General features: G+C 40.6%; 1 protein-coding gene across 2 annotated transcripts in view; it reads left to right on the top strand.

The window, feature by feature from the left end:
• Window positions 1–23527, top strand: part of ATG2B (autophagy related 2B) — a 73802-nt gene that overhangs the window by 42893 nt on the left and 7382 nt on the right. For both annotated transcript variants that reach the window (XM_005868540.2, XM_014541482.1), the window contains 18 exons: window positions 295–452; window positions 844–1016; window positions 1447–1597; window positions 2795–2994; window positions 3155–3235; window positions 4627–4733; window positions 4913–5005; window positions 5835–5905; window positions 6274–6350; window positions 6624–6794; window positions 8479–8620; window positions 10884–11086; window positions 12063–12289; window positions 13229–13337; window positions 14137–14331; window positions 15892–15993; window positions 20449–20527; window positions 20831–21038. In XM_005868540.2, coding sequence (XP_005868602.1) covers window positions 295–452; window positions 844–1016; window positions 1447–1597; window positions 2795–2994; window positions 3155–3235; window positions 4627–4733; window positions 4913–5005; window positions 5835–5905; window positions 6274–6350; window positions 6624–6794; window positions 8479–8620; window positions 10884–11086; window positions 12063–12289; window positions 13229–13337; window positions 14137–14331; window positions 15892–15993; window positions 20449–20527; window positions 20831–21038 — 2547 coding nt within the window. The remainder of the gene's footprint in view (window positions 1–294; window positions 453–843; window positions 1017–1446; window positions 1598–2794; window positions 2995–3154; window positions 3236–4626; window positions 4734–4912; window positions 5006–5834; window positions 5906–6273; window positions 6351–6623; window positions 6795–8478; window positions 8621–10883; window positions 11087–12062; window positions 12290–13228; window positions 13338–14136; window positions 14332–15891; window positions 15994–20448; window positions 20528–20830; window positions 21039–23527) is intronic.

Here is a 23527-nt window from a genome sequence, read left to right on the forward strand (position 1 = left end):
AAATTTTAACTTCCTTCTTTAAAGTGCATTTAGATGTATGTAATTTAATGCATGTAACAGGTAAAAGTAGGCCGCCACCTAATTAGGTATCTAATGGTACAAATTACAGCCAGGTCTGTTATTTTTCCAGTTTAGGAACATAATTGATATTTAAGTAAAAACTTTTGTAAGATCTAATTTCTGTTTCAGCAGTTAGAAAATTCTTATTCATGCGATCTGTTAAAGGGATGCTCTTTAGTTTGCCTTTAGTTGAACTAGGAATTACGTACTTATTTTTCAGCTTTGTCTTTATAGGATCTTCAATGACTTGCTGCTGTGGGAACCAACAGCTCCTTCACCAGTGGAGACTTTTGAAAATATTTCGTATGGTATTGGGCTGTCAGTAGCCAGTCAACTGATCAATACCTTCAACAAGGACAGTTTTAGTCCATTTAAATCTACAGTTCACTATGGTAATATGTCTTAAATTTGTTTGGATGTCACTGCCTAGTTTAGCAATAAAGTAGTAGCCTTTTCAGTTGATGGATTAAAAAATGTTTCTTTGATGATGTTTTTCATTTATATTTTATAATATCTTTTAGTAATTTATATTTCCCCACTTCTCTCTGCATATTGAGAATGTTGTTATTAATTAATGATAATATCTTTATAGTGATAGTATATGCATTGTCTGAAGTCCAGTGGTAAAGTGAAAAAACACAGCATGGACATTTTTATTGTCAGACCAGATTCTGAGTAAAAAGGAACAGGTTGTAAAATAAATATTCTTATGACGATGTTCAGGTTGCTAGTTTTTTAAAGAAGCTGTCAGAACCATGTGATTGTGACCCTTATTTCTCACAGATGAGGAAAGTGGATCAGAGGAGGAGACTTTGCAGTATTTTTCTACTCTTGATCCCAACTATCGTTCCCGTAGGAAAAAAAAACTCGACTCTCAGAATAAGAACTCGCAGAGTTTTCTCTCCGTTCTTCTGAGTATTAATCATGGATTAATGTCAGTGTATACAGATGTAAAGGTAAAGATTTACAAATATCAAGTGTTCCTTCAAGTGCACCTTATTTAGATCTGCCACGATAACACATCCTGTAATTGAGGGAGCTGGGAGTAGTTTCAGCTACTGAGAAGCCCGCTTTCTGAGGCAGGTCATGATGACAGCAACTCTGGAAAGCTGCCTTTCGTGCAGCTCAGAAGGCAAACGTTATCTACACCTTCTTGTGGGAAACATGCTTGTTCTGCTCCCGAGATGATAACTAGTCATTTGTCCATTGGAAGGAGGCGGAGTCCAGGGGCTCTTTGACAGAAGAGGCCCCATGTACTTGTTCAGTTTTTCACATCACCATGTCAGGTGGCGTAAGAGTCAGGCCACTTGGCTGCAACCTGAGAGATTCTGTCCCAGGGCTTCTGCATTAAATAATGACATCTGTGTTTTCCCATCTTTTTATTAGCAAGAGAATGGAGATCTTTTGGAAAACAAGCATGGTGAATTCTGGTTAGAGTTCAGTAGTGGCACGTTATTTTGTGTGACAAAATATGAAGGTTTCGATGACAAGCACTACATCTGCCTTCATTCCAGCACCTTCAGTCTGTACCACAAAGGTAGGACAAACGTTAAGTATGTTAAGTATGTTTCATTTCTGTTTAGACATCTTCAAATTTTGTTTAATAATGAAAATCTATTGAGAACACAACTCTGATATTAGAAATGATTTCTGTGGGGTGTTCTGATTCCACTGGCAAAGTAATACTTATTGTGAATTAGAAGTTGACTGTTCTTTTTTGCAATATGATATAATTCACATATCATATGCAATTCACCCATTTAAAGTATACATTTCAGTAGTTTTTAATATTTCAAAGAGTTGTATAACCATAATCACAATAAACTTTAGAACATTTTCCTTACCCCCAAAGGAAACTGAACTCTTTAACTAGAACCCCCCCAAAAGCCTCCCATCTCCCCGCCCTGAGCAACCACTACTCTACTTTGTCTCTATGGGTCTATTCCTGATGTTATCTATGGACCGAATCATACAATATATGATTAGCATGTACTGTGACTGGTATTATGTTTTCAACGTTTATCGAGGTGTATCAGTATTTCATTCATTTTATTGCCAAATGATATTCCATTTTGTGGATGTACCATATCTTATTATCTATTTTTGATCAGTTGATCGGATTTTGCATTCTTTATTCTCAAGCAGTATTTCCTTTTGGTAACAGACACAGAATTTACCATTCTTTGAGCACATTTCCTGTGTTCCCTTGTAAATAGACATGAGATACTTATACATTCTTTTTTAAAAAAATATATTTTTATTGATTTCAAAGAGGAAGGGAGAGGGAGAGAGATATAGAAACATCAATGACGAGAGAGAATCATTGATCAGTTGCCTCCTGCATGCCCCCTACTGGGGATCGAGCCCGCAACCCAGGCATATGCCCTTGACCGGAATCTAACCTAGGACCCTTCAGTCTGCAGGCCAACGCTCTATTCACTGAGCCAAACCAGCTAGGGCACTTGTACGTTCTTAACGTTTACCAGATTTTCCCATTTAAGTTTAATTATCCTAGCATTTTAAAGCTTAATTTTTTTGAAGTTGGGTACTATCAGACATATGAACATTAGTGTAGAGGGATGGGTTATTAATGCCAAGTTGGTTCTTGCTCATTTTGCCACCAGAATCATGTTGTATTCAGTGGAAGTATATGGCTTTTGTTTTCAGTTACAGAAGTCCGTGAGCTAATTTCAAGTAATCATTTTGTTATGTTTTCACTTCCTTTTGGATGTAGGCATAGTGGATGGAGTGATTCTTCCTACAGAAGTACGGCTGCCCAGTGCCACACACCCACACTGGTTGGAACCTACCATTTATTGCTCTGAAGAAAATGGCCTCAGTAGAGCTTCTTCAGAGGGTGTTGGAGGAGACACGTTGAATATGCTCTCTGCTGCTGTTAAAATACTATCTGATAAATCAGAGTCCAATACAAAGGTCTGTATTTTATACTTTTATACCAAGTACTTGCCATTGGTTTGATTACTCGCTAAAATGATTGCATAAAAGGCAACACATTTATTTTGTTGGGAAGACTTCAATTTTTGAACTAGAGGGTGTGCAGTTGGTAAGTGTAACTCTCTGTGCTGCTGTTTAGGAATTTCTCATCGCTGTGGGGCTGAAAGGAGCCACTCTCCAGCACAGAGTACTCCCTTCCGGGCTGAGCTGGCACGAGCAGGTAAGAAGCTGTGTGTATGAGGCAGTCTTTTTTATTTTATATTGGCATATGCGTACCGAAAATTTCACAAACCACAAATGTTCAGCTCAGTGAATTATCACGAAGCAAACACTCCTGCATAACCACCTTTTAGGCTGGGAAATAGAACATTGTCAGCACTCCAGAATGTGATTGATCTTTTACCTCAGAGTTTGGTCCCTAAACATTTCAAACACAGAGTTATCCTTTATGCCATTAAAGGGAAGGGATCCTGCATCCCAGGACCTGTAGAGCGCCTGGCACATGGAGCAATAAAGGATGTGTGGACTTGCACGTATAACCATGTGTCCTTTAAGTGCCATAATTTTAGAATTATTTTCTAAGCCAATAACATGGCTTGAGGCATTTATACGAATTTCTGTAATTAATTTCCAGTTTAATAATTGTATATGCTTAATGAAATATAGTTGATTATTTTTTTCACAGGAAACTTTGGGTGAGAAGTTAACTCTATGTGAGAATAAAAAATAGTGTACTGATTCTTGTTCATTTTTTTAGAAAGGGGAACTTTTTTGTGTGCTGGGAAAATAATAAATTATTTAAAACTTGAATGTTTTTAGAAGACTTTTTTAATAAAAGCATATAGGAAATAAGATAGTCTATCTACCTATCTATGTATAGAAATATGAGGAGATATTATTTAGAATATGTATATCTATATCTGTTTATCTATATCTGTAAAGTCGGGGTAGAGAAATGGTTAGTATGAGCACTGAACTGGCTATAAGGGAGAGATTTAGCCTCACCTCCTTGTTTTCTTAGATTAGAAATATGTGAGAAAAGATGTTAGTGAGAGGGACTGGTTTTCAGATTCAGCTATAAATTAAGGATAAAGAACTTCTCGTAGCAATGGATTATTTAGAAAACCAAATGGGACAGTTTTATTTTTATTTTTTTATTTTTTATTTTTTAAATATATACTTCATTGATTTTTTACAGAGAGGAAGGGAGAGGGATAGAGAGTCAGAAACATCGATGAGAGAGAAACATCAATCAGCTGCCTCCAGCACACTTCCCACTGGGGATGTGCCCGCAACCAAGGTACATGCCCTTGACCGGAATCGAACCTGGTACCCTTGAGTCCGCAGGCTGACGCTCTATCCACTGAGCCAAACCGGTCAGGGCCAGATGGGACAGTTTTAAGCAGTCTTTAGGAAAACAAATTTTTTTCAAGACCTGTTCCGAACAAAATAATGTGAAAGCAATTTATACATACTTTATTAGTTTCATAAGATACGATTTTCCTAAGATTTCTGTAGCATTGCTGTTGTTGGATGGGCCTTTTTATTTCAAATTCTAGTTTTGAATTTTTTTCTTCTAAAGCAGGGAATTTTATATTTTTGTGATTATAGATTTTATACTTCCTGAACATTGCTGATGAACCTGTTCTGGGATATAATCCTCCAACTTCGCTTACAACTTTTCATGTTCATCTCTGGAGCTGTGCACTTGATTATAGGTTAGTTCATAAATGGGACAAAATAAAATTTTATTTAAAATATGTACTAAGTTTTGGGGAAAATGCATAATTCAGTAGAATTAAGTTTCAAAATGCTCCCCCCCCCCCCCAAATGCTCTTTAAGAGGAGTTTCTGTTGTTGCAGCAGACTGATGTTCTGAAATTTCTTTTTGCTGGTAGGCCTCTTTACTTGCCAATTCGATCTCTTCTTACTGTTGAGACATTCAGCATTTCAAGTAGTGTTGCCTTGGATAAATCGTCTTCTACACTCAGGTACCTGTGTGAACTTCTTTGTACACTAAATGCAGCTGTTCAAAACATCCTGACTGTTTTATCTAAACCCTTTGATTAGATTCTCAATTTTTTGTTAAAATCAGCATTGTTTTACTAATAGTCATGTCCCTTCTCCCCGTTTTCAGTTTTTTCTCAGATGATTTGTCCCACCTTTCCTTTTCTTTCTTTTTTGTTAATCCTCACCCAAGGATATTTTCCCACTGATTTTTAGAGAGAGTGGGAGAGAGAGGGAAAGACAGAGAAATATTGTGTGAGAGAAGCACATTGATTGGTTGTCTTCTGCACAAGCCCTGGCTAGGGCCTAAGCTGGGGATAAGCCTGCAACCAAAGTTTTGTGCCCTTGACCAGAATCGAACCCAGGACCCTTTGGTCCGCAGGCTGACGCTCTATCCACTGAGCCAAACTGGCTAGGTAGGGCTCGTCCCACCTTTTCTATTCACTACTCTTTCATTTTTAGGGAGGAAATAATTCTCGAGATTGTTAGTTTAATTTTTAAAGTAGATATATAAACTTCCCATAATACCTGGTACACTTCATTTTCATAATTTAAAGCTTGTGAATTTGGACATCTATTAAAAAAATTCAGAATTAATTTGAGCAGATGATTTAATCCCATTCTTTACACCATTTAAATATTTCTGGCACCAAGTTTTAAAAAAACATGACATTACATTTATAAGTTAGAAGCTGCATGTGACTTTGATAATATTTATGTCAGAAAGAATGATACAACTAACATATATAGTGATCAAGTGTATATATTTGAGGTTAGTGTTTTAGATATTGACTTTATCTTTTTTCCCCTCAGAATAATCTTGGATGAAGCTGCTTTACATCTGTCTGACAAGTGTAACACTGTCACTGTAAATCTGAATAGAGGTAACAGTGAAAAAGCAAAATCTGTAATAGAGGAATGCTTTTTTATTTTTATTTTGTGTGTGTGACTTTTTTAAAGCATTTAACTTTGGAAAAATGCCAGTGAACTAAGGATTTTATTAAATATCAGTTTGAAGTTGTCATGTTCTTAAGTGCATCAAATTATATAAACTCTAATATAAGACAAGTTTTGTTTCTAACTAAAATAAGTTATAGGATTTTTGTAGGATGAACTATATTTCTGTTACATTAGAAATATTTTTAGCACTGCCTGCCATGAATTTTAGAGATGCTAGTTTTATTAGGTGTTGGGTAAGCATTTTTAAAAAGCTATACTCAAACATGTTGTTAATTCCTTTTTAAAACTTTAGATTATGTTCGTGTGATGGATATGGGGCTTTTAGAATTAACCATAACTGCAGTGAAGTCTGATTCTGATGGAGAGAAAGTAAGTTATTAAAATAATTGGAAGTTTTAGTTGTCTTTTTTTTATAGGAGGGACTGAAAGAGCATTGACTTTGTTGTAGAATTATTTTTTCACTTACCCTAATTTTGGTAAAAAATAGATACAATATTTTAAAATGAAGACTGAGTTATAAGTACACATTTCCTTTGATAAGACAAATTGTTATATTTTATTTAATGTAAAACTATACAAAAAAGGAAAATTTGGCCTCTTGTTTGGAAAACATTTCATCCTTTTTTCCTGTGCTGTGTCCAGACTGACTCACGCTTTGAGTTACACTGTTCCAGCGACGTTGTCCACATCAGAACGTGCTCAGACTCCTGTGCTGCTTTAATGAATCTCATTCAGTACATTGCAAGCTATGGCGACTTACATGCAGCCAACAAGGCGGAGGTGAAGGCAGGAGCCCCTCAGAGAAAGACCACGGTACAGTCGGCAACGCCATTTGTTAGAACGAACTCCCTCTGCCCCATTCCAGCCGCACGAATGACATGTTTACATCAGCAAGGCCTTCAAGACAGGCATAAGGCAGAAAAGAAACGGAAAGTCATCTACCTATTCGCTACCTTCAGAGGGTGGGGCTACCATGGACTTTTCTGGAAAATTGATATTGTTTGTTTCAGAACATTATTAATCTTCTCAACCAACATGACACTTTTTTTTAACTTGTTATTTTCATCTGTCCTGGGGAGAGAAAGAAAACATTTGTCATGTAAGAGCTTGTTATATGCAAGCATGTCAAAAGTGCTATGAGAAAACAGATTATTACCAGGAGACTTGCAGCACTTACATAATATCATTCCCGTGTTTGTTATACTGGAAACGGGGTGGCAGTGTAGATACTTTCTCGGGTGATTTCATTTAACCCAGTGCGATACAGAGGTTCGAGATTATTATCTGTGTTACAGGTGAATATATAAGACCCAGAGAATTGAGGTGATTTGCCATAATTAGTAGCAGAAACAGCCATACAGCTAAGCTCTGTTGGTTCAATGTGCCACCTCTTTGCCCTCTTTTATGTCCAGATTGAACAGTGTCCATTTGCCTGGCTTTCTTTATTTCCACTGTGTTTTCACACCTCTTCTGTGAACAGAGTCCTCAGCGCCCTTAGGTTAGGAGCCTCTGGAAGGGCTGGCTGGCTGGCATTCCTTCCTTCAGGACCATCTCACACTCCTTCATGTTACACTGCCACTTTGATTCCTTCCTGCTGCACTGTTCTTACTGCTAAGAAGTGACTTACAGCACTCCCTCTACTGTTGACTCTCTTCATGGAAACATTCTCCAGTTCATGAAAAGTTATTTTAAATTGTCCCTTTCAAATTGGATCTTTTTATTTTATTATTATCTTTTACTTTTTTTATTGAATTTATTGGGGTGACATTAGTTAATAACATTACATAGGTTTCAGTGTACAATTCTATAATACATCATCTGTATATTGTATTGTGTGTTCATCACCCCAAGTCAAATCTCCTTCATCACCATTTATCTCTCCTTTACCCTATTCTCCCCCCTCCCACCCACGCCCCTTCCCTCTGATAATTGCCATAGGATCTTTCTATTTTAGAGTCTTGCTCACATTTCAAAGCATGGTGTGGATTTAATGAATCCACAGCTCGTGGCCCGAAATGGTTAAGTATCAGGGCTGGAATTGAACCCATGAAGCACCATTTGGGAGATTTCCCTCTTGTGTATGCCCCCACTGCCCTGATGTATCTATTCACTCTAAGAAGTGAGCTGTGAGCCACAACGACTGTCTTGAAGGCGTGGAAGCCCTGGCAGCCCAGATCAGACTCTACAGAGCGAGGTCCCCTCACCCCCGCTTCATGGCACTTTTCCCCCTTCTCTCTCTTCTCCTGTGTGCCTGTTCACAATCCCAGTTCCCTGGGCTGGTTTTGAGGTGATGCCAAGTAGTTGTTGGGGTGCGGGGGGGGATGATGATACTAAAAACTTACAATGGAGCCACTTCTGGGCAGCATATTGAAAAGTTAGTATGTCTCTGTTGCTGGTGTTTTTGTAAAATGTAGTGTATTTCTGGGACAAAAGAATGTTAAATAGTTTGCTTTTTAGAGCAGTTTCAATTATTTTTAATTAGTTTCTGTGACTGTAGGTAGATTTCGGTGGTCGGTCGTCCTCACGAGGCCCAGTACTTCCTGAAGCAGATCAACAGATTTTACGAGATTTGATGAGCGATGCCATGGAGGAGATTGAAGTGCACCAGGCCAGTTCCGCCATGAAACCACAGTCTAACGGTAAGGCCAATGGGGCTTTCCTCTGGAAGCCCTGGTGGTGTCATCGAGGCTTACATTGTGTGTGTTCCTACAAATTCTTCAACAAGGAACTCATTAAAGACAAAACAAGTCTGAGTTCTGGTGGATGTTTATTAGTCAGTCAGCTTTGTTTATTGAGTGTCTAGTAGATAAATAACACGGACGAGGATGCTGTGGGGGATGCAGATCAAGTGGAAGCAGAGCCATGTTTCCTGGAAGCTTATAGGTTAGTAAAGCAAACTGGCGCTAAACCGGGCAGAATGGTTCAGAAATGATAACATGGGAAGAAACACCTCAGAGGGTGTTACATACTGTAAATGTTGTTCGGAACGGGTTGGAATCAGTGCATCAGACTTCAGTGAAAGTGCGATGAGTTGGCTTTCAAACTGTGGATAGGACTTAGGTATGTCGAAGGGAGAGAGAAGGGATCTTGGCAAGATCATTAACATCAAGAGACACGGACAAAGACAGGGGGAGCCCCGCTTACCTAGCAGCTCAGTCTATTATGTAGCAAATGTTCCCTCTTATTGAAAAGAATCCTATATAATAAAATCCTAATATGCAAATTGACCAAACGGTGGAACGACCAGTCACTGACGCACACTGACCACCAGGGGCCAGACACTCAATGCAGGAGCTGCCCCCTGGTGGTCAGTGCACTCCCACAGGGAGTGCGCCACTCAGCCAGAAGCCGGGCACAGCTGGCGAGTGCAGTGGCGGTGGCGGCAGCCTCTCCTGCCTCTGCGGCAGTGCTAAGGACCCCTTGGGGGAATGTCTGCCTGCCAGCTTAGGCCCGTTTCTTGCGGCAGGCGGACAACCCTCGAGGGGTCCCGGACTGAGAGAGGGCGCAGGCCTAGCTGAGGGACCCTCCCCCCTCCAGTGCATAAATATTGTGCACCGGGCCTCTAGTTAATAAAGTTGGATAGGCAAGGAGGAGGAACCAGATGGGAAGCATCTAAACATTTTGAAGCATGTCTCCGAAAAATATTTTTTTTTCTGATTGGATGAGTTTAACTATTTCTATATGTTGTGAACTCTTAATTGTTAAAAATTACTTTATGATGTTTTAAGACTTTAGTATTAAATGTTGCTTTCATTCTAAATTAGAACTAAGGAAGCAAATGGGAGCCCTCAGCTTCCTAGCACCACATCATTTGTAATAAACGTTAGCAGCTGACCTTATATAGAAATGGGTATTTAATGACAGCAGCTTCAATATACAAGGTTCTGTGTTAGGCACTCAAGTAGGTGTAAGTTCAAGATGCTGCCATAGAAGAATTTAAAGTCTAGTCTGTGAGCCTCTAGAGCAGCCGTGGGCAAACTACGGCCTGCGGGCCGGATCCGGCCCGTTTGAAATGAATAAAACTAAAAAAAAAAAGACCGTACTCTTTTATGTAATGATGTTTACTTTGAATTTATATTAGTTCACACAAACACTCCATCCATGCTTTTGTTCCGGCCCTCCGGTCCAGTTTAAGAACCCATTGTGGCCCTCGAGTCAAAAGGTTTGCCCACCCCTGCTCTAGAGGCTAAATGTCCCTTTATCCATCTTAGTGTTCTCAGTCCATAGTAAATGATTGATTTGAATAACTGAATAGAGAAAGACTTGGTGAATCTAATATGAAATGAATTGTATAAAAATGTATGTTTACATAGAGATTTTGGTGCAAATGCTCTCTTTTGTGAACTTCATATCGAGAGCTACCTGAGAACAGGTATCCTGTGTGGGTATCCAGCACCCCAAGAAGCCTTCTTTTTGTGGCTCGGAGTCACTTGGAGGCCTGCCTGACTGCTGTTTCCCACCCCTCCATGAGCAGAGAGTACCTGTAGTTTTAGGTGACGTTGCTGGGTACATTCGCTTCCCTGCTCTTGCTATATTGTCGAATGGGTTTCTTGCAGAGCTCTACCCACAGGACAGGATTGTCAATATGAGATTCTGGCTAAAACCAAGCTCCAGTCACCACTAACCGCTGCTGCCGAATTCCTGAGCTCCTCCAGCACGGACAGCCAGGAGGAGCCTGCACTTCATGAGCCCATCGTTTACTCTTTTCTTAGGGAGCTTCAAACTTATTCTTAGTCTTTTTGTCAGCAGCCAGAGGGGAATTGTGAAAAAAAGTGAGATTTTGCAGGTGAAAGCATTCAACATACTGCATCTCTGACACATGGTTAAAATGCTTATTTTTGTTATGTTGTTGTTGATGTTTCAGCATGTGCCAAAACTGAACGCTGTCATCTTTCTGCCTAGGTGTTTTGGATGAAAAATGTCACATTCAGGAGCCATGTTGTTCAGACCTCTTCCTGTTTCCAGATGAGAGTGGGAATGTGTCCCAGGAGCCCGGCCCCACTTATGCCTCCTTCACCCCCCACTTGATTAGTGACGCAGTGCCAGGGGTGTCCACTGAAAACGATGACTTTTGCATTCTCTTTGCACCAAGGGCAACCGTTCAGGTAATAAATTGATAGCATAATTGAGGCTTTAAGATAGCGCTAAAAATCAAATTGATCAAAGGCCCCAAAAGATTAAGATTTTAACTTTTTATTGTTCGGAATTACTTTGTTTTGTAATTTACCATTGATGCTATGTAAATGTTTGTTACGCTTTGCTGTTTCTGTGACACATCTCTCAAGGACTCTGAAGAATGCTCTATATTTGCAAAATCTCCTTCGTAGTTAATTGAACTACAGATGTCATGTGTAGGAAGGCTGGGGAGTTTCATGACAGAAAGGGGTGCTGCACAGAGTTGCTAGTCCAACACCTGGGAGACGTCAGATGTGCTTTGTGTGAAGGCTGGTGGTTGGTTGATATAATTTCCATTTTAAAGTCATACTCACATTTAAAAAGCATGGGCTGCTTTTACTGAATCCACAGTTCACTAACCAAAATGGTTAAGCATTGGTGCTAGAATTGAACCCTATTCAAAATGCATCGCTATTTAGCGCATATATGTTTTAAACTGCCTAGTACTAACTTAGTAGGTGAGTGTATTTATTTGACTAAGTTCTGGGGAATTAAAAAAAAAGTGAAAGCAATAAAATTCATGATAATCTCATTATGAAGAACATGATAATTTGGTCAGGTTCGAAGTAGGTCAGATTTGGAATGCAGTATTGACTTTGAATTAAAGAACCACACACACACACACACACACACACACCTGCCTCTTTATTGCCAATCACATAGTAAAAGCCAAATTATAGGTTATAAAAAATCCTTATGGAGTACTTTGCATAGAACAGAAAGTCCACTTTTTGGCTAATAATGCAGAATATCTTCTGTGATGATTAATGTCAGGACTGTTGTTCTGTTTTATGTATTAAAATCACTAGAAAGGATGCAGATCAGTACATCCCTTTGAGACAGGCAACATAATCAGTGATTTTTACTCGGCTAAGACAGTATGTGTTACCCGTTTCTGTGTTTCAGGAGAAGGAAGAAGAGCCAGTTGTAAAAATAATGGCTGAAGATGCAATTGTGATAAGAGATAATTACTTCAGTCTGCCCGTTAAGAAGACAGATGCAAGCAGAGCCCCCTTGCACTTCCCCGTTCCCGTCGTCCGGTATGTTGTTAAAGAAGTCTCTCTTGTTTGGCATCTTTATGGAGGAAAGGATTTTGGAACAGCCCCCCCTACTTCTCCAGCTAAAAGTTACATGTAAGTTAAATTCATTTCTATGTAAGTTTGTTTGGCAGGATTATCGTTTGAAGAATTATTAATAAAGTAGTATTAAAAATCTGCAATTTGTATCACTCTGTAAGTGGTAGTGTTAGAGTTTTCCATTTTGTAAACTTATGTGCAGTGTTTGTATTTTTACTAAAATGTGGTGACTTAAGTGCTCTCCAGTGAGCAACATTTTTTGGGCACCTACCATGTGCCAGAACCTGTGTTAGGGGCACATTCACTAAAATGAGTGTGACCCGACCCTGCCCTGGGTTCGAAATGGAGAGAGAGTTGTGTGAGCAACTGAGGGCAGTGAAGTGTGTGCACCAGGAGGTAGGGACCATGCACGCCCCTGGATCTCCAGCACCCCGCTCGGCACGCAGTGGCGTCAATGCTCCCGAAGTCCTTGTTAAACATGTGCATCACTCGGTTGAGCTAGAGAACTGCATAGAGGACCAGGTAGCAGGAGAGAAAAGGCGTCAGGAGGTGGTAACCTTGGCACAACAATGTAGTGACCGTTTGTATTTAAAAGTAATTTTTAAACACTTGTGAATTCACTGTAGTTCTTTGTCTATTCATTGGGATTTCTAGGACTGGTACTCTAACTGTCAGGGGTTTCTGAAGTGACCAGGAACTTATAAGGAATTCTCATTTCCAAGTCTGTCCTGTGATGTGAACGCCAGCATCATAGTTAGGTTTTCCTGTTTAGCTAGCAGGCGATTGCCGTCAGGGCAGTACAGTAAAGTGCATGTTCGCAGTGTCTCCAAAGTATGAAAGCTGTGCTTCTGATTTATAGTCGTACAGTGTGTGGCAGTGTGATCTTCCTGACAGCTGTGTATCTTACTCTCTGTTCAGCTTGTTATTTTTCTGTGGTTATTCATTACCTTTCTTTGAATATTCCTGTAACAAAAGGTTTTTCTTTTTCAATTATAGTAGTCCCCACAGTTCACCTTCTCACACGCCCACAAGACATGGACGTAATATGGTATGTGGGGGCAAAGGAAGAAACCATGACTTTTTAATGGAAATACAGTTAAGCAAGGTAAGATGGCATTTTGAAGGGAAAGTTCCACGGGAGTGGGAGCATTAGTGAGGGCTCATTAGTGCACTCCGTCCCCCCATGTGCAAGCCTGAGAACCCCTGTGAGGGCTTATTAAAACAGGCTGCTGGGCCCCAAAGTTTCTGATTTGGTAGGGCTGAGGTAGGGCCCTTGAATAGGTATTTTTAATGAGTTCTCAGGGGATTCTGATCCTGCTTTCCCAGGACCACACTGGGGGCCATGCCTGCAGTCTCTATCTGGGGATGCCTGCGTTGGGCAGCACACTTCAGGTCCTCTGTGGACGTCTGGACCCACACAGTGGGGCCAGGCCCCCAGTGACTTCATATGCATTTAATTCTGCCAGCTTGTTTGGGATTGTGCTGAGGGTCATATATTACGGTGCTTAATGTGGAGGTAGAATGATGCCAATTCCATGTGTTTAATTGTATCCTTGCCCACTTTGGAACTTGAACCTGCTGTCATTGATTCCTTTGCAGGCAAGTTCATGAGTACAAGAGGGTAATTGTATGTCTTATTCCTCTTGAGAGTTTGGCTTGGGGAGGATGGGGATTTTGCCAAGGTCTCATAAGAAATGTCAAGTCAAGCTTATCCTTGTGTGTAGGGAACATACAGATCGGTACCTAAGTGAGCAAATAAATGAAGGAACGGTACACTCCATGAAAGTGGAATTGAAAGCTGAGAATTCAAAGAATGAGATGAGTGATATTTTGCATTGCAAAGAGAAAATCTAATTTAAATAAAATGTCAAGATGGCCCTGTGTTCCTTCTCCTGTCTGTGAAGGTGAAGTTTCAGCATGAGGTCTACCCGCCGTGCAAGCCGGAGTGCGACCCCAGCCTCTTAGAGCACCCAGTCTCCCGGCAGGTGTTCCTCGTGCAGGACCTTGAGATTCGAGACCGGCTGGCCACGTCACAGATGAACAAGTTCTTGTACCTGTATTGCAGCAAGGAAATGCCTCGCAAAGCTCATTCCAACATGGTAAGATTGGAAACTTGATATTTTTGTTATCTGAAGTTTAGAAAAGTGTTTTTATTATATACTAGAGGCCCAATGCATGATATTTGTGCGGGGTCGGGGGGCCCTCAGGCCGGCCTGCACCCTCTCGCAATCCGGGACCCCTCGGGGGATGTTCGACCCCTTGCTCCTAACTGCCCGCCTGCTCCCTCCTAACCGCTCGCCTGCCCGCTCCTTACCGCCCGCCTGCTCGTTTCTTCCCACTTGGCTCACCGCTCCTTAGCGCTGCTGAAGCAGGGGAGGCTCCTGCCATCGCCGCTGTGCTCACCAGCCGTGAGCCCAGCTTCTTGCTGGGCAGCGCTCTCACTGTGGGAGCGCACTGACCACCAGGGGGCAGCTCCTGCATTGAGCATCTGCCCTCTGGTGATCAGTGCGCACCATAGTGACCGGTCATTCTGGTCATTCCACCATAACGGTCCTGGGCTTTTATTTTATAGATAACTGCAGAAGATTTAGATTGGGGAAAATTACCAGGTATCTTTACCCAATTTAATATGAAAACCTTTTTTAAATATGCTGCTTAAAGTTTTATGGTTTAAAAATTATTTTGCTTGTCACTTCTAGGGTCCATTCACTAAATTCGTCAACATGATGATAGCTGAGGGAAACCGGAAGTCCATAACAATCTGTACAGAGTAGTTAGGATTGCTTGAAGGGTTCAGATTTCTAACACTTTAAAAAGCGTAGTCGCCCTGACCGGTTTGGCTCAGTGGATAGAGCGTCGGCCTGCGGACTCAAGGGTCCCGGGTTCTATTCCAGTCCAGGGCATGTACCTTGGTTGCAGGCACATCCCCAGTGGGGGGTGTGCAGGAGGCAGCTGATCGATGTTTCTCTCTCATCTATGTTTCTAAGTTCCTATCCCTCTCTCTTCCTCTCTGTAAAAAATCAATAAAATATATTTAAAAAAAATAAAAAGCGTAGTGGAGCAGAAATGATTAGTGAGGACTCCTGGGTGAAAGCGTCATGGACCTGGCTCTGGAGTATGGACTGGGCTTAGCTCCGGGGCCTGTAGCCTCCTGAGACTGCACGGCAGCACCATGTGCTTTTTTCCCTCTAAAAAGCATCCATATCTTTCATCAGATTCTTGAGGGAGTGTGTGACCCAGAAAATCTCATCTATTTTCTAAGTTCCTATCCCTCTCTCTTCCTCTCTGTAAAAAATCAATAAAATATATTTAAAAAAAATAAAAAGCGTAGTGGAGCAGAAATGATTAGTGAGGACTCCTGGGTGAAAGCGTCATGGACCTGGCTCTGGAGTATGGACTGGGCTTAGCTCCGGGGCCTGTAGCCTCCTGAGACTGCACGGCAGCACCATGTGCTTTTTTCCCTCTAAAAAGCATCCATATCTTTCATCAGATTCTTGAGGGAGTGTGTGACCCAGAAAAGTTTGATTCAGGCTTTAAGGAAAGAGGGTAAACAGTTACACTTTCTGGTCTAGGAATATAATTCTTTTCCTTTGTTTTTTTTTAAAATGAGAACAATGTCTTAATATCATTGGGGATATTCTCTCCCTTTTGTCTTGTAGTTGACAGTGAAAGCATTACACGTGCGCCCAGAGTCGGGCAGGTCACCTCAGGAGTGCTGCTTAAGAGTGTCACTGATGCCACTTCGCCTCAATATCGACCAGGTAGGCACTACACTCATAACTCATGGGACTACGGTGAAATACTCATCCACATTCGGAATGAGAGACTTAAGAATCAAATGCTTACTATTTAACCTTTACAAAAGTTGGATAATTAACACAGACTTCTGCTGGTAAAGAACAGGGCAGGTTTCTTAGGCTTTTGGAATCTGAACTGTTGGTGTATAATCGTTCTAGATGTTATCCCCAGTCTCCTCCTCAGGGTCTGCATGACATAGCCCTTGAACCTGCTTCTCATTCTCATTCTTACGGACACACTTCTAATTCAGATGTGCCGGTGTTTTCAGAGTCTTAAAGGAAGCCCTGAGATATGATTGAAAGATATAAAGGATTGAGTCTTACTCGAAGCACCTGGAAGACAGTTCCTCTGCCCTGGGTAAAATGACAAAGTAGTCAATTGGCACCTGAACAGGTCACAGACAACAGAGATTCATGGAAAGACATAAATCCTGTTTCCCATATTCCAACAAGCATCCCATCAAGTTATTCTAGGTTTTGCTTTGGGCCGAATTGCTGTTAAAAACATAGTTGGTGCCTCTTCTGCAGACTTTATTCAAGGTATACGACAATATGATGCTTTGTAGTGGTGCAGTGTAGTGATGAAGAGCATAGGGTTGGAGTCAGACCTGGGTTTAAATCTGAGCTCTCTTTTACCTGTTGTGTGGCGTTGGCTAAGTTACTTAACTTATTCAAGCCTCAATTTCTTCATTAATAAAATTAAAGTAATACATATAGCATCATTTTTTAAACAAAGAGGATTAAATGAGACTAGTATATGTAAAATGCTTCACTTGGTGCCTGGCACAGAATGTTAAAGATCATATAACGGCTGAAGAAAATAAATGGGGCTTTAAAAAGAATCTGCCTCTGAAATAATAAACCCTCCTTTTATTTTATTTTATTTTATTTTATTTTATTTATGTGTGTGTGTATGTGTGTTTTATTTCAGAGAGACAGGGAGAGGGAGAGATAGAAACATCAATGATGAGAGAGAATCATTGATCAGCTGCCTCCTGCACACCACACACTGGGGATTGAACCCACAATCTGGGCATGTACCCTTGATCGGAATTGAACCCAGGACCCTTCAGTCCACAGGTCGACGATCTATCCACTTAGCCAAACCCTCCTTTTATACCTTATATTGGGGTGAGCTCAGGTTTGAATGTAGAGTATGTGTGGGATGGTAACATTATTTGTTCACTTAATATTGACTGAGTAATGTTGATATTTTTATTTAAATAAGTAATATATTTAGGAATAAGCTTAAATAATATTTATATTATAAACAAAATAGAGACATATCTTAGAGAATATGTAAAACAGATGTTTAGCACAACTTTTCATTAATATTTGTAGCTTCCGAGCTGGGTCAGACTTACCAAGGAGAACTTTAGATTTATGCTTTCTCATTATGAGAATAATACCTCTTGGTACCCATATTTTAATTTAACTTATCCATACATTGTCCTAGTAGGAATATGATGAAGTATTTATGGGAAATTCCATCTCTGGAAATCACATGTGAGCACGGATTTGAGCAAGGTACATCTTTATGGCACGACTTCACCAGACTTAGCAAGCCCAATTTTCTTTAATAGACTTTTCTCTTTAATATTGAGCTTAATTTCTTCTTTAGAACTGTAATGCATTATGATTTTAAAGTGGGAAAATGTTAATCTTAGAGAAGACAGTCAGGGAAATAAATGATGTGACTAAATTGAGGAGGAATGGGGAATAAGTCCCCCGCTCTGAAGCCTGGGAAAAAAAGCCATGCTACAAATATGTCAGCCTCAGGGGGTATGTTATTGATTAAAAAAACCTTCCTGGTTTGCAGCTTCTAAGATTGATACACCATATTTTGAGATAGCAAATGGTCGTCTGAATAGAAAACCAAATATTTGTGTTCTTCATTTTTCCTTTTGAAAACAAATCAGTTGATGAATGATAATGCTTTGAGTAATATTTTTCTTACCAACATATCTCTCTTTTATTTGTCTTCACTGACTCATAGATAGTAAGTATGAAAGCAACACATTGTTTTCTCATGTTTTTAAAAAGCTGCATCGCTGCCCTAGCTGGTTTGACTCAGAGGATAGAGTGTTGGCCTATGGACTGAAGGGTCCCAGGTTCGATTCTGGTCAAGGGCACATGCCCAGGTTGCAGGCTTGATCCCCAGTGTGGGGCGTGCAGGAGGCAACTGATCAATGATTCTCTCTCATCATTGATGTTTCTATCTCTCTCTCCCTCTCCCTTCCTCTCTGAAATCAATAAAAATATATTAACAAAATAAAAATAAAAAGCTGCATTGCTGATGGAGTTCCATACAATTGCCTCCAAAGTTCAGTGTGCCCATGGGGTAGGCAGGAAACTAGGCGGATGGGGTGATCTCCATCTAGGGGGGTGAATAGATGATGAAGGTTATAGAACTAGGTAGTTTGGGGTCCAAAATATGAAGGGGCCAGATTTCCTGACTCTCCTAGTCTAGTATTCATTTTAGTATTGTACCACCTGGAAATCTGTGTAAGGAAGATATGCTAATTAATTCCAAGTCATTTGCTGAATGCCAGCCACGTCCCAGGTTCTGTACTAGGATGCCGGGGGTACAAAGATGAATAAACATTTTATTCCCAAAGGTCTCTGTGTGGTGTGGCGAGACCAACATAAACTATGACTTAACACCTATGGGGACTACAAGTGATAAAGGTGGGCTTAGGGTGAGGTGCCCCACCAGCAGAGGGCTCCAAGGCCAGAAAAAAAAAGTTGGAAGAGTGAGAGATGATCAGGAAAGGCTGTCTGGGGGAGGGGACATTTGCGTGGGCCTTGAGTGCAATGGAGTCAGCCACATTAAGATCTTTGGGAAAGCATGAGGGCCTAGTTCAGGATCTGAGAGGAGAGGTAAGGCCATTGGGGAAGGATAAGTAAATGCCCAGCTGAGGCTGGCGATGCTGAATATGTGGCAGGACCAGTTCGCGCGCACATTTGTGGTTTTTCAGCATCATTGCTTAATTGCCCGAGTACGACCTGAAAAGTAATTCTTTAACACTTTGTTATATTGCACTATTAATATCTTCTATCATACGACCTTAATGCTAGAAATAAATATTTTGTAGTTCAAGTGTAGCATACATAAAAAACCAAATTTTTAAGTTTAAAAAATTGATTGTATTGAAGTATAATTTGCATATAATAAATGCACAGAGCTTGACAAATATACACTTGAGTAACTATGACACCAATTGAAATATAAAACATTTTCTGTGCCCTACAAAGTCCACTCATGTCCCTTTGTAGTCATTCTCCACCACTCCAAAGCAACCACTGACTTCATTTACACCACCACAGATCAGCTACCTTTCCACAGCTTCGTGTCAGTGGAATTGTATCTGGCTTCCTCTCCAACATTGTGTCCGTGAGATTCATGTAGGCTGTGTGCTACCATGTATATAGCAGTCTGTTCATTTTTATTGCTGATTAGTATTTCGTTGTATGGGTATTCCACAGTTTGTTTCCTCATTTACTTACTGGTTTGCATGGTGCAACCACTGTAAATCTCTGTGTTGGTAGTTTTTTTAAAATTTTAATTCTCATCCGAGGATATGTCTTTATTGATCTTTAGAAAGAAAGAGAGAGAGAAATATCAATGTGAGAGAGAAACAACAATCGGTTGCCTCCTGTACATGCCCCAACCGGAGATCAAACCCGCAACCTAGGTATGTGCCCTGACTGGGAGTTGAACCCGCAACCCTTTTGGTGCATGGGACAACACTCCAACCAACTGAGCCACCTGGCCTGGGCCTGTGTTGCTAGTTTCAAAATTGGGTTGTTTGACTTAGGAATGTTAGAGAGTTTAGCATAAATAACTAAAAAAAAAAAAAAAAAAATTTTGAGGACATTTTAAAAGACTTGATTAGTATCCCTTTGTCTGGTGTTTTGTGCATTTGTAGTAAAAATGGGTAAATCACTGTCTTTTAGTCTTCATTTTTTAAGAGCACATGTATTAATTTTCTCTGCTTTTTGAAGGCAGGCATATTTAAAAAAACATAGCATTGAAAATATCTCCTCCTAGTGGCCAAGGAATAACATTTCATATACTATTAACTGTTTAATACTTGAGATTAGAGACATACACGTATATAGTAATATGTAATAAATATATGTAATGTAAATAATATGTAAAATATGTAAGTGTAATGCATAATCTAATGAGCAAGGCATGAACCCACTACCCTCCTGCAGACCAGAGTGTATTTCCAGTGCTGTCGAACCAACTGCTTGTTCTTCAGTCCCATCTGCCATGTTACCTGGAAAAACACCCTCCTAACTTGTTATTTATACTTCTTACAAGTGTGATCTGTAGTCTATCAGATTCTTTGGAATTGCCAGTCAAATTTTTTGTGTGCTACCAAATATTGTAACTACATCTCTCAATTTTAGGATGCCTTGTTCTTCCTGAAGGACTTCTTCACAAGTCTTTCTACAGAAGTAGAGCTTCTGATGGCTCCAGATCCAGAAGGTACTAAACATGTAGCTGAAAAGTCTATAACAAGTACTTGGATTGACTGTTATGAGGCCTTTTTGAGAATGTACTTATGTAGTCTTCATTTTCATTTATATAAATGAGTTGTGTTTATTTTTTATTAAATTATGCAAATGTAATTTATGTAAAAGTAATAGTTTAAAAGGTGAAAGTCATTTTTCTGTCACAGTTAATTGTGTTCATTAAGTGAAATGTAGCAAAACCAGTTAAAGCTAGATTGATGTATGGGGCTCTACGGAAGCATAGCCAGTGTTCCCGACGTGCGCGTTACCCTTTCAGTGAAGAAGTCTCCCGGCGCTGACGTCACCTGCAGTGTGCCAAGGCACCTGAGTACCTCGAAGGAGCCAAGTCTAGTGCTTTCTTTCTCTGGGCCAAAGCCACCTTCCCCAAACGACAGTGCCAATTCAGCGGAAGTGGCGAACGGGGAGGAAGAGAAGGACTTCGCGGCTGAAGAAGCCTCGTTTAGTGACCAGCCTGTGTTTTTTAGGTAAGTCGTTTAATTTTGATAACAAAGTTCTTTGGAGTTGTGAAGATGGTTCTTTAACAAGCTTGTGTAGGGTAGTCATGAGGTTGCCTCAGCTTCTCTCCTCACTGCCAGGTCATAGACTGTGTATTTGTTTATCGCTGTCCCACCAACCTCCATCTCCCGTTTTGCAGGTGGTAACCTGGTTGAGGCTCATCTCTCTCTCGGTTGTGCAGCAGGAGTTTCCTTTTCCTCCTAGCTGCTTCCTCTTTTCCTCTCCTGTCCCTCTTTCTGGTCACTAAATGGCTTCTTGGTTCTCAAACACGGTGCTGTCCTTTTTCTCTTTTCCTTTACTCACCTCGACTTCAACACTCCTCCCCTTTTCCTTACGGGAATTTTCTGTCTAGTTTCTCTGTCTGCCCTCCCCCATCACTGTTGTGTCTTTCCTGTCCCTGCCCTCCCTGGCTAAGCTGGCACGACCAGGAAGCCCAGGTCCCTGTGCTGCTGTCTGCTCCGACTACTGCCCTGCTGTACACATGGAGTGTGTCCCTCCTTTCCAGACCCATTCATTTCCCCATCTTCCTTCCTTCCTGACCCTTGACGGTAGGGAGGAGCCTGGCTCTGTTGGAAGGAAAAGAGTGAAGATCCAACCCACCTGTGTTGTGAGGCACAATGAGCTTCCTTCCCTGGTTCTCTGTGCTCCACTCCCACGGCATCAGTCCCCCCAAACTCTGTCTTTCCCTCTGAGTTCTGAGATTAGACTTTATGTTTTAAATATTATGTATACTGCTGAAAGATTAAAAAAACAGAATATGAGGATTGGGAAGATCCAGGAATAGATGATCTCTGTTGATTCTAAACCTTTCCACCACAAAAGAATGACCTCACTTGTTATTTTCCCACATTGATCTTTTAAAAAACCTTTTCTACTAAAAATTGTGTATTCTAAGTAATAAATTGAATTCTCATTTTATATGAATCACATGTAAACTATCAGTTTTGTTTTTGTGAATACTGGATAACTGATATAAAAGAAATTGAGTTGTTAAAATTCTGGACTGAAAGCAATGAAATTTGACACTTTTTAGCTTGTATAGTGCTGTGACCTTTGCAGCGGGGTTCAGGATCTGAAGGAGGGGCCGACGCACAAATATGCAGTTACCACTGAAAAAGATTTTTTACCATATACTCTTCATTTTAGTTATATATATTTTGCCTTAATAACTTTGAGATTTTAAAGCCAATTATTACCCAAAGCATTTTCCTTGGCAAATTCTGTAACAGAGATAACTTACGGGCTTTCAGTGGCTTTAATGTTAAAGTATTATTTTATTTTATTTTTCTTTATAAAAACAGAAGTGCCCCCAGGACCTGGGAGACAACCTTAGAATGTGGTCTATTATTATTCAAGAATTACCCATTGTTATGGAAACACTAATTTTGTTGCCCAAACCCAGCCTGTATATTTTCCTTGTGTCATTTTCACCATCTCCCAAAGAAAAACAGTCTGCGGCCTGTTCTATAGCATCCGTGAAGAGATGGGCTTAGGCCAAGAGGCCACCAAAATCCGGCGGGGCGCGCCTTCTCTTAAGCTAGCCTTTTTCTCTTCATGGGTATAGAAGTCTCCAAACTGTGAGAAATGGCTTATTTATTCAAATTTCAAATGAGGGACTGGGAAACAAAAACGACAAAAATGGGACTTTTAAGAACACTCCCGAGAGCGGGCGTCCATTTTACAGGATCACTAAGAGACCTAGTAATTAATGGCTGGGGCCTTTTTTAGTTGCCTCCCTTTGTCTAGGGAATTTTCCTAGGACCTGTGTTATCGGCCACGTACCGCTCATATTCTCTCTCCCCACCCCCACATCCTGTTTGCTCTGGGGAAATTTAGTAATGGCCTGGCCATTTACTCTTTTCTATTAAAATAAATTAAAGGCATGCTTAATAGACTAACAATAAACAAATTAAACCAAACAACAAAGACAGTTAAAACAACAATTAACAGACACTCATATATACGATATTTACAAGCACGCATAACACATAGACAAGACTTAATAAATCAGAGTTCTTTTCACGGATCTTTACGATGTTTTACATTGCCTGGGACTTACAGCCAGATGCGGCCTAGACCTCAGCCTGTTGTTCACAGATCTCACCCTATCCTGCTCTCCACAGCACTGACTGGCGTCTAGAGTTGTTTTAGCTGAAACCTGCCCGTCCCGAGGCGTCAGGTGGTGATTGTCAGACAGCATCAGAGCCTCTGTGAACGGACTGTTAGCCCCTTGTCTCCAGCTGGGGAGCCTCCCCCACCAGAGGTGGAGGGTCTGGGGCCTTAGGTGTGACAGACTGTTGATCCCCAATACGAAGTGGGCATAATGCAGTCAAACAAGAGCCCACATAGTTAAAGATGACCAGGGCACTCGTTTTCCTTGAGCCTGATTTAAGAGAGGACCTTTTGACACCTTAATTCCTTTATCCTTGAGCATGCAAGCTAAAAATGTACAATGATG

The sequence above is a fragment of the Myotis brandtii genome, unplaced genomic scaffold (assembly GCF_000412655.1).
Source record: "Myotis brandtii unplaced genomic scaffold, ASM41265v1 scaffold273, whole genome shotgun sequence".
Classification (NCBI taxonomy): Eukaryota; Metazoa; Chordata; class Mammalia; order Chiroptera; family Vespertilionidae; genus Myotis; species Myotis brandtii.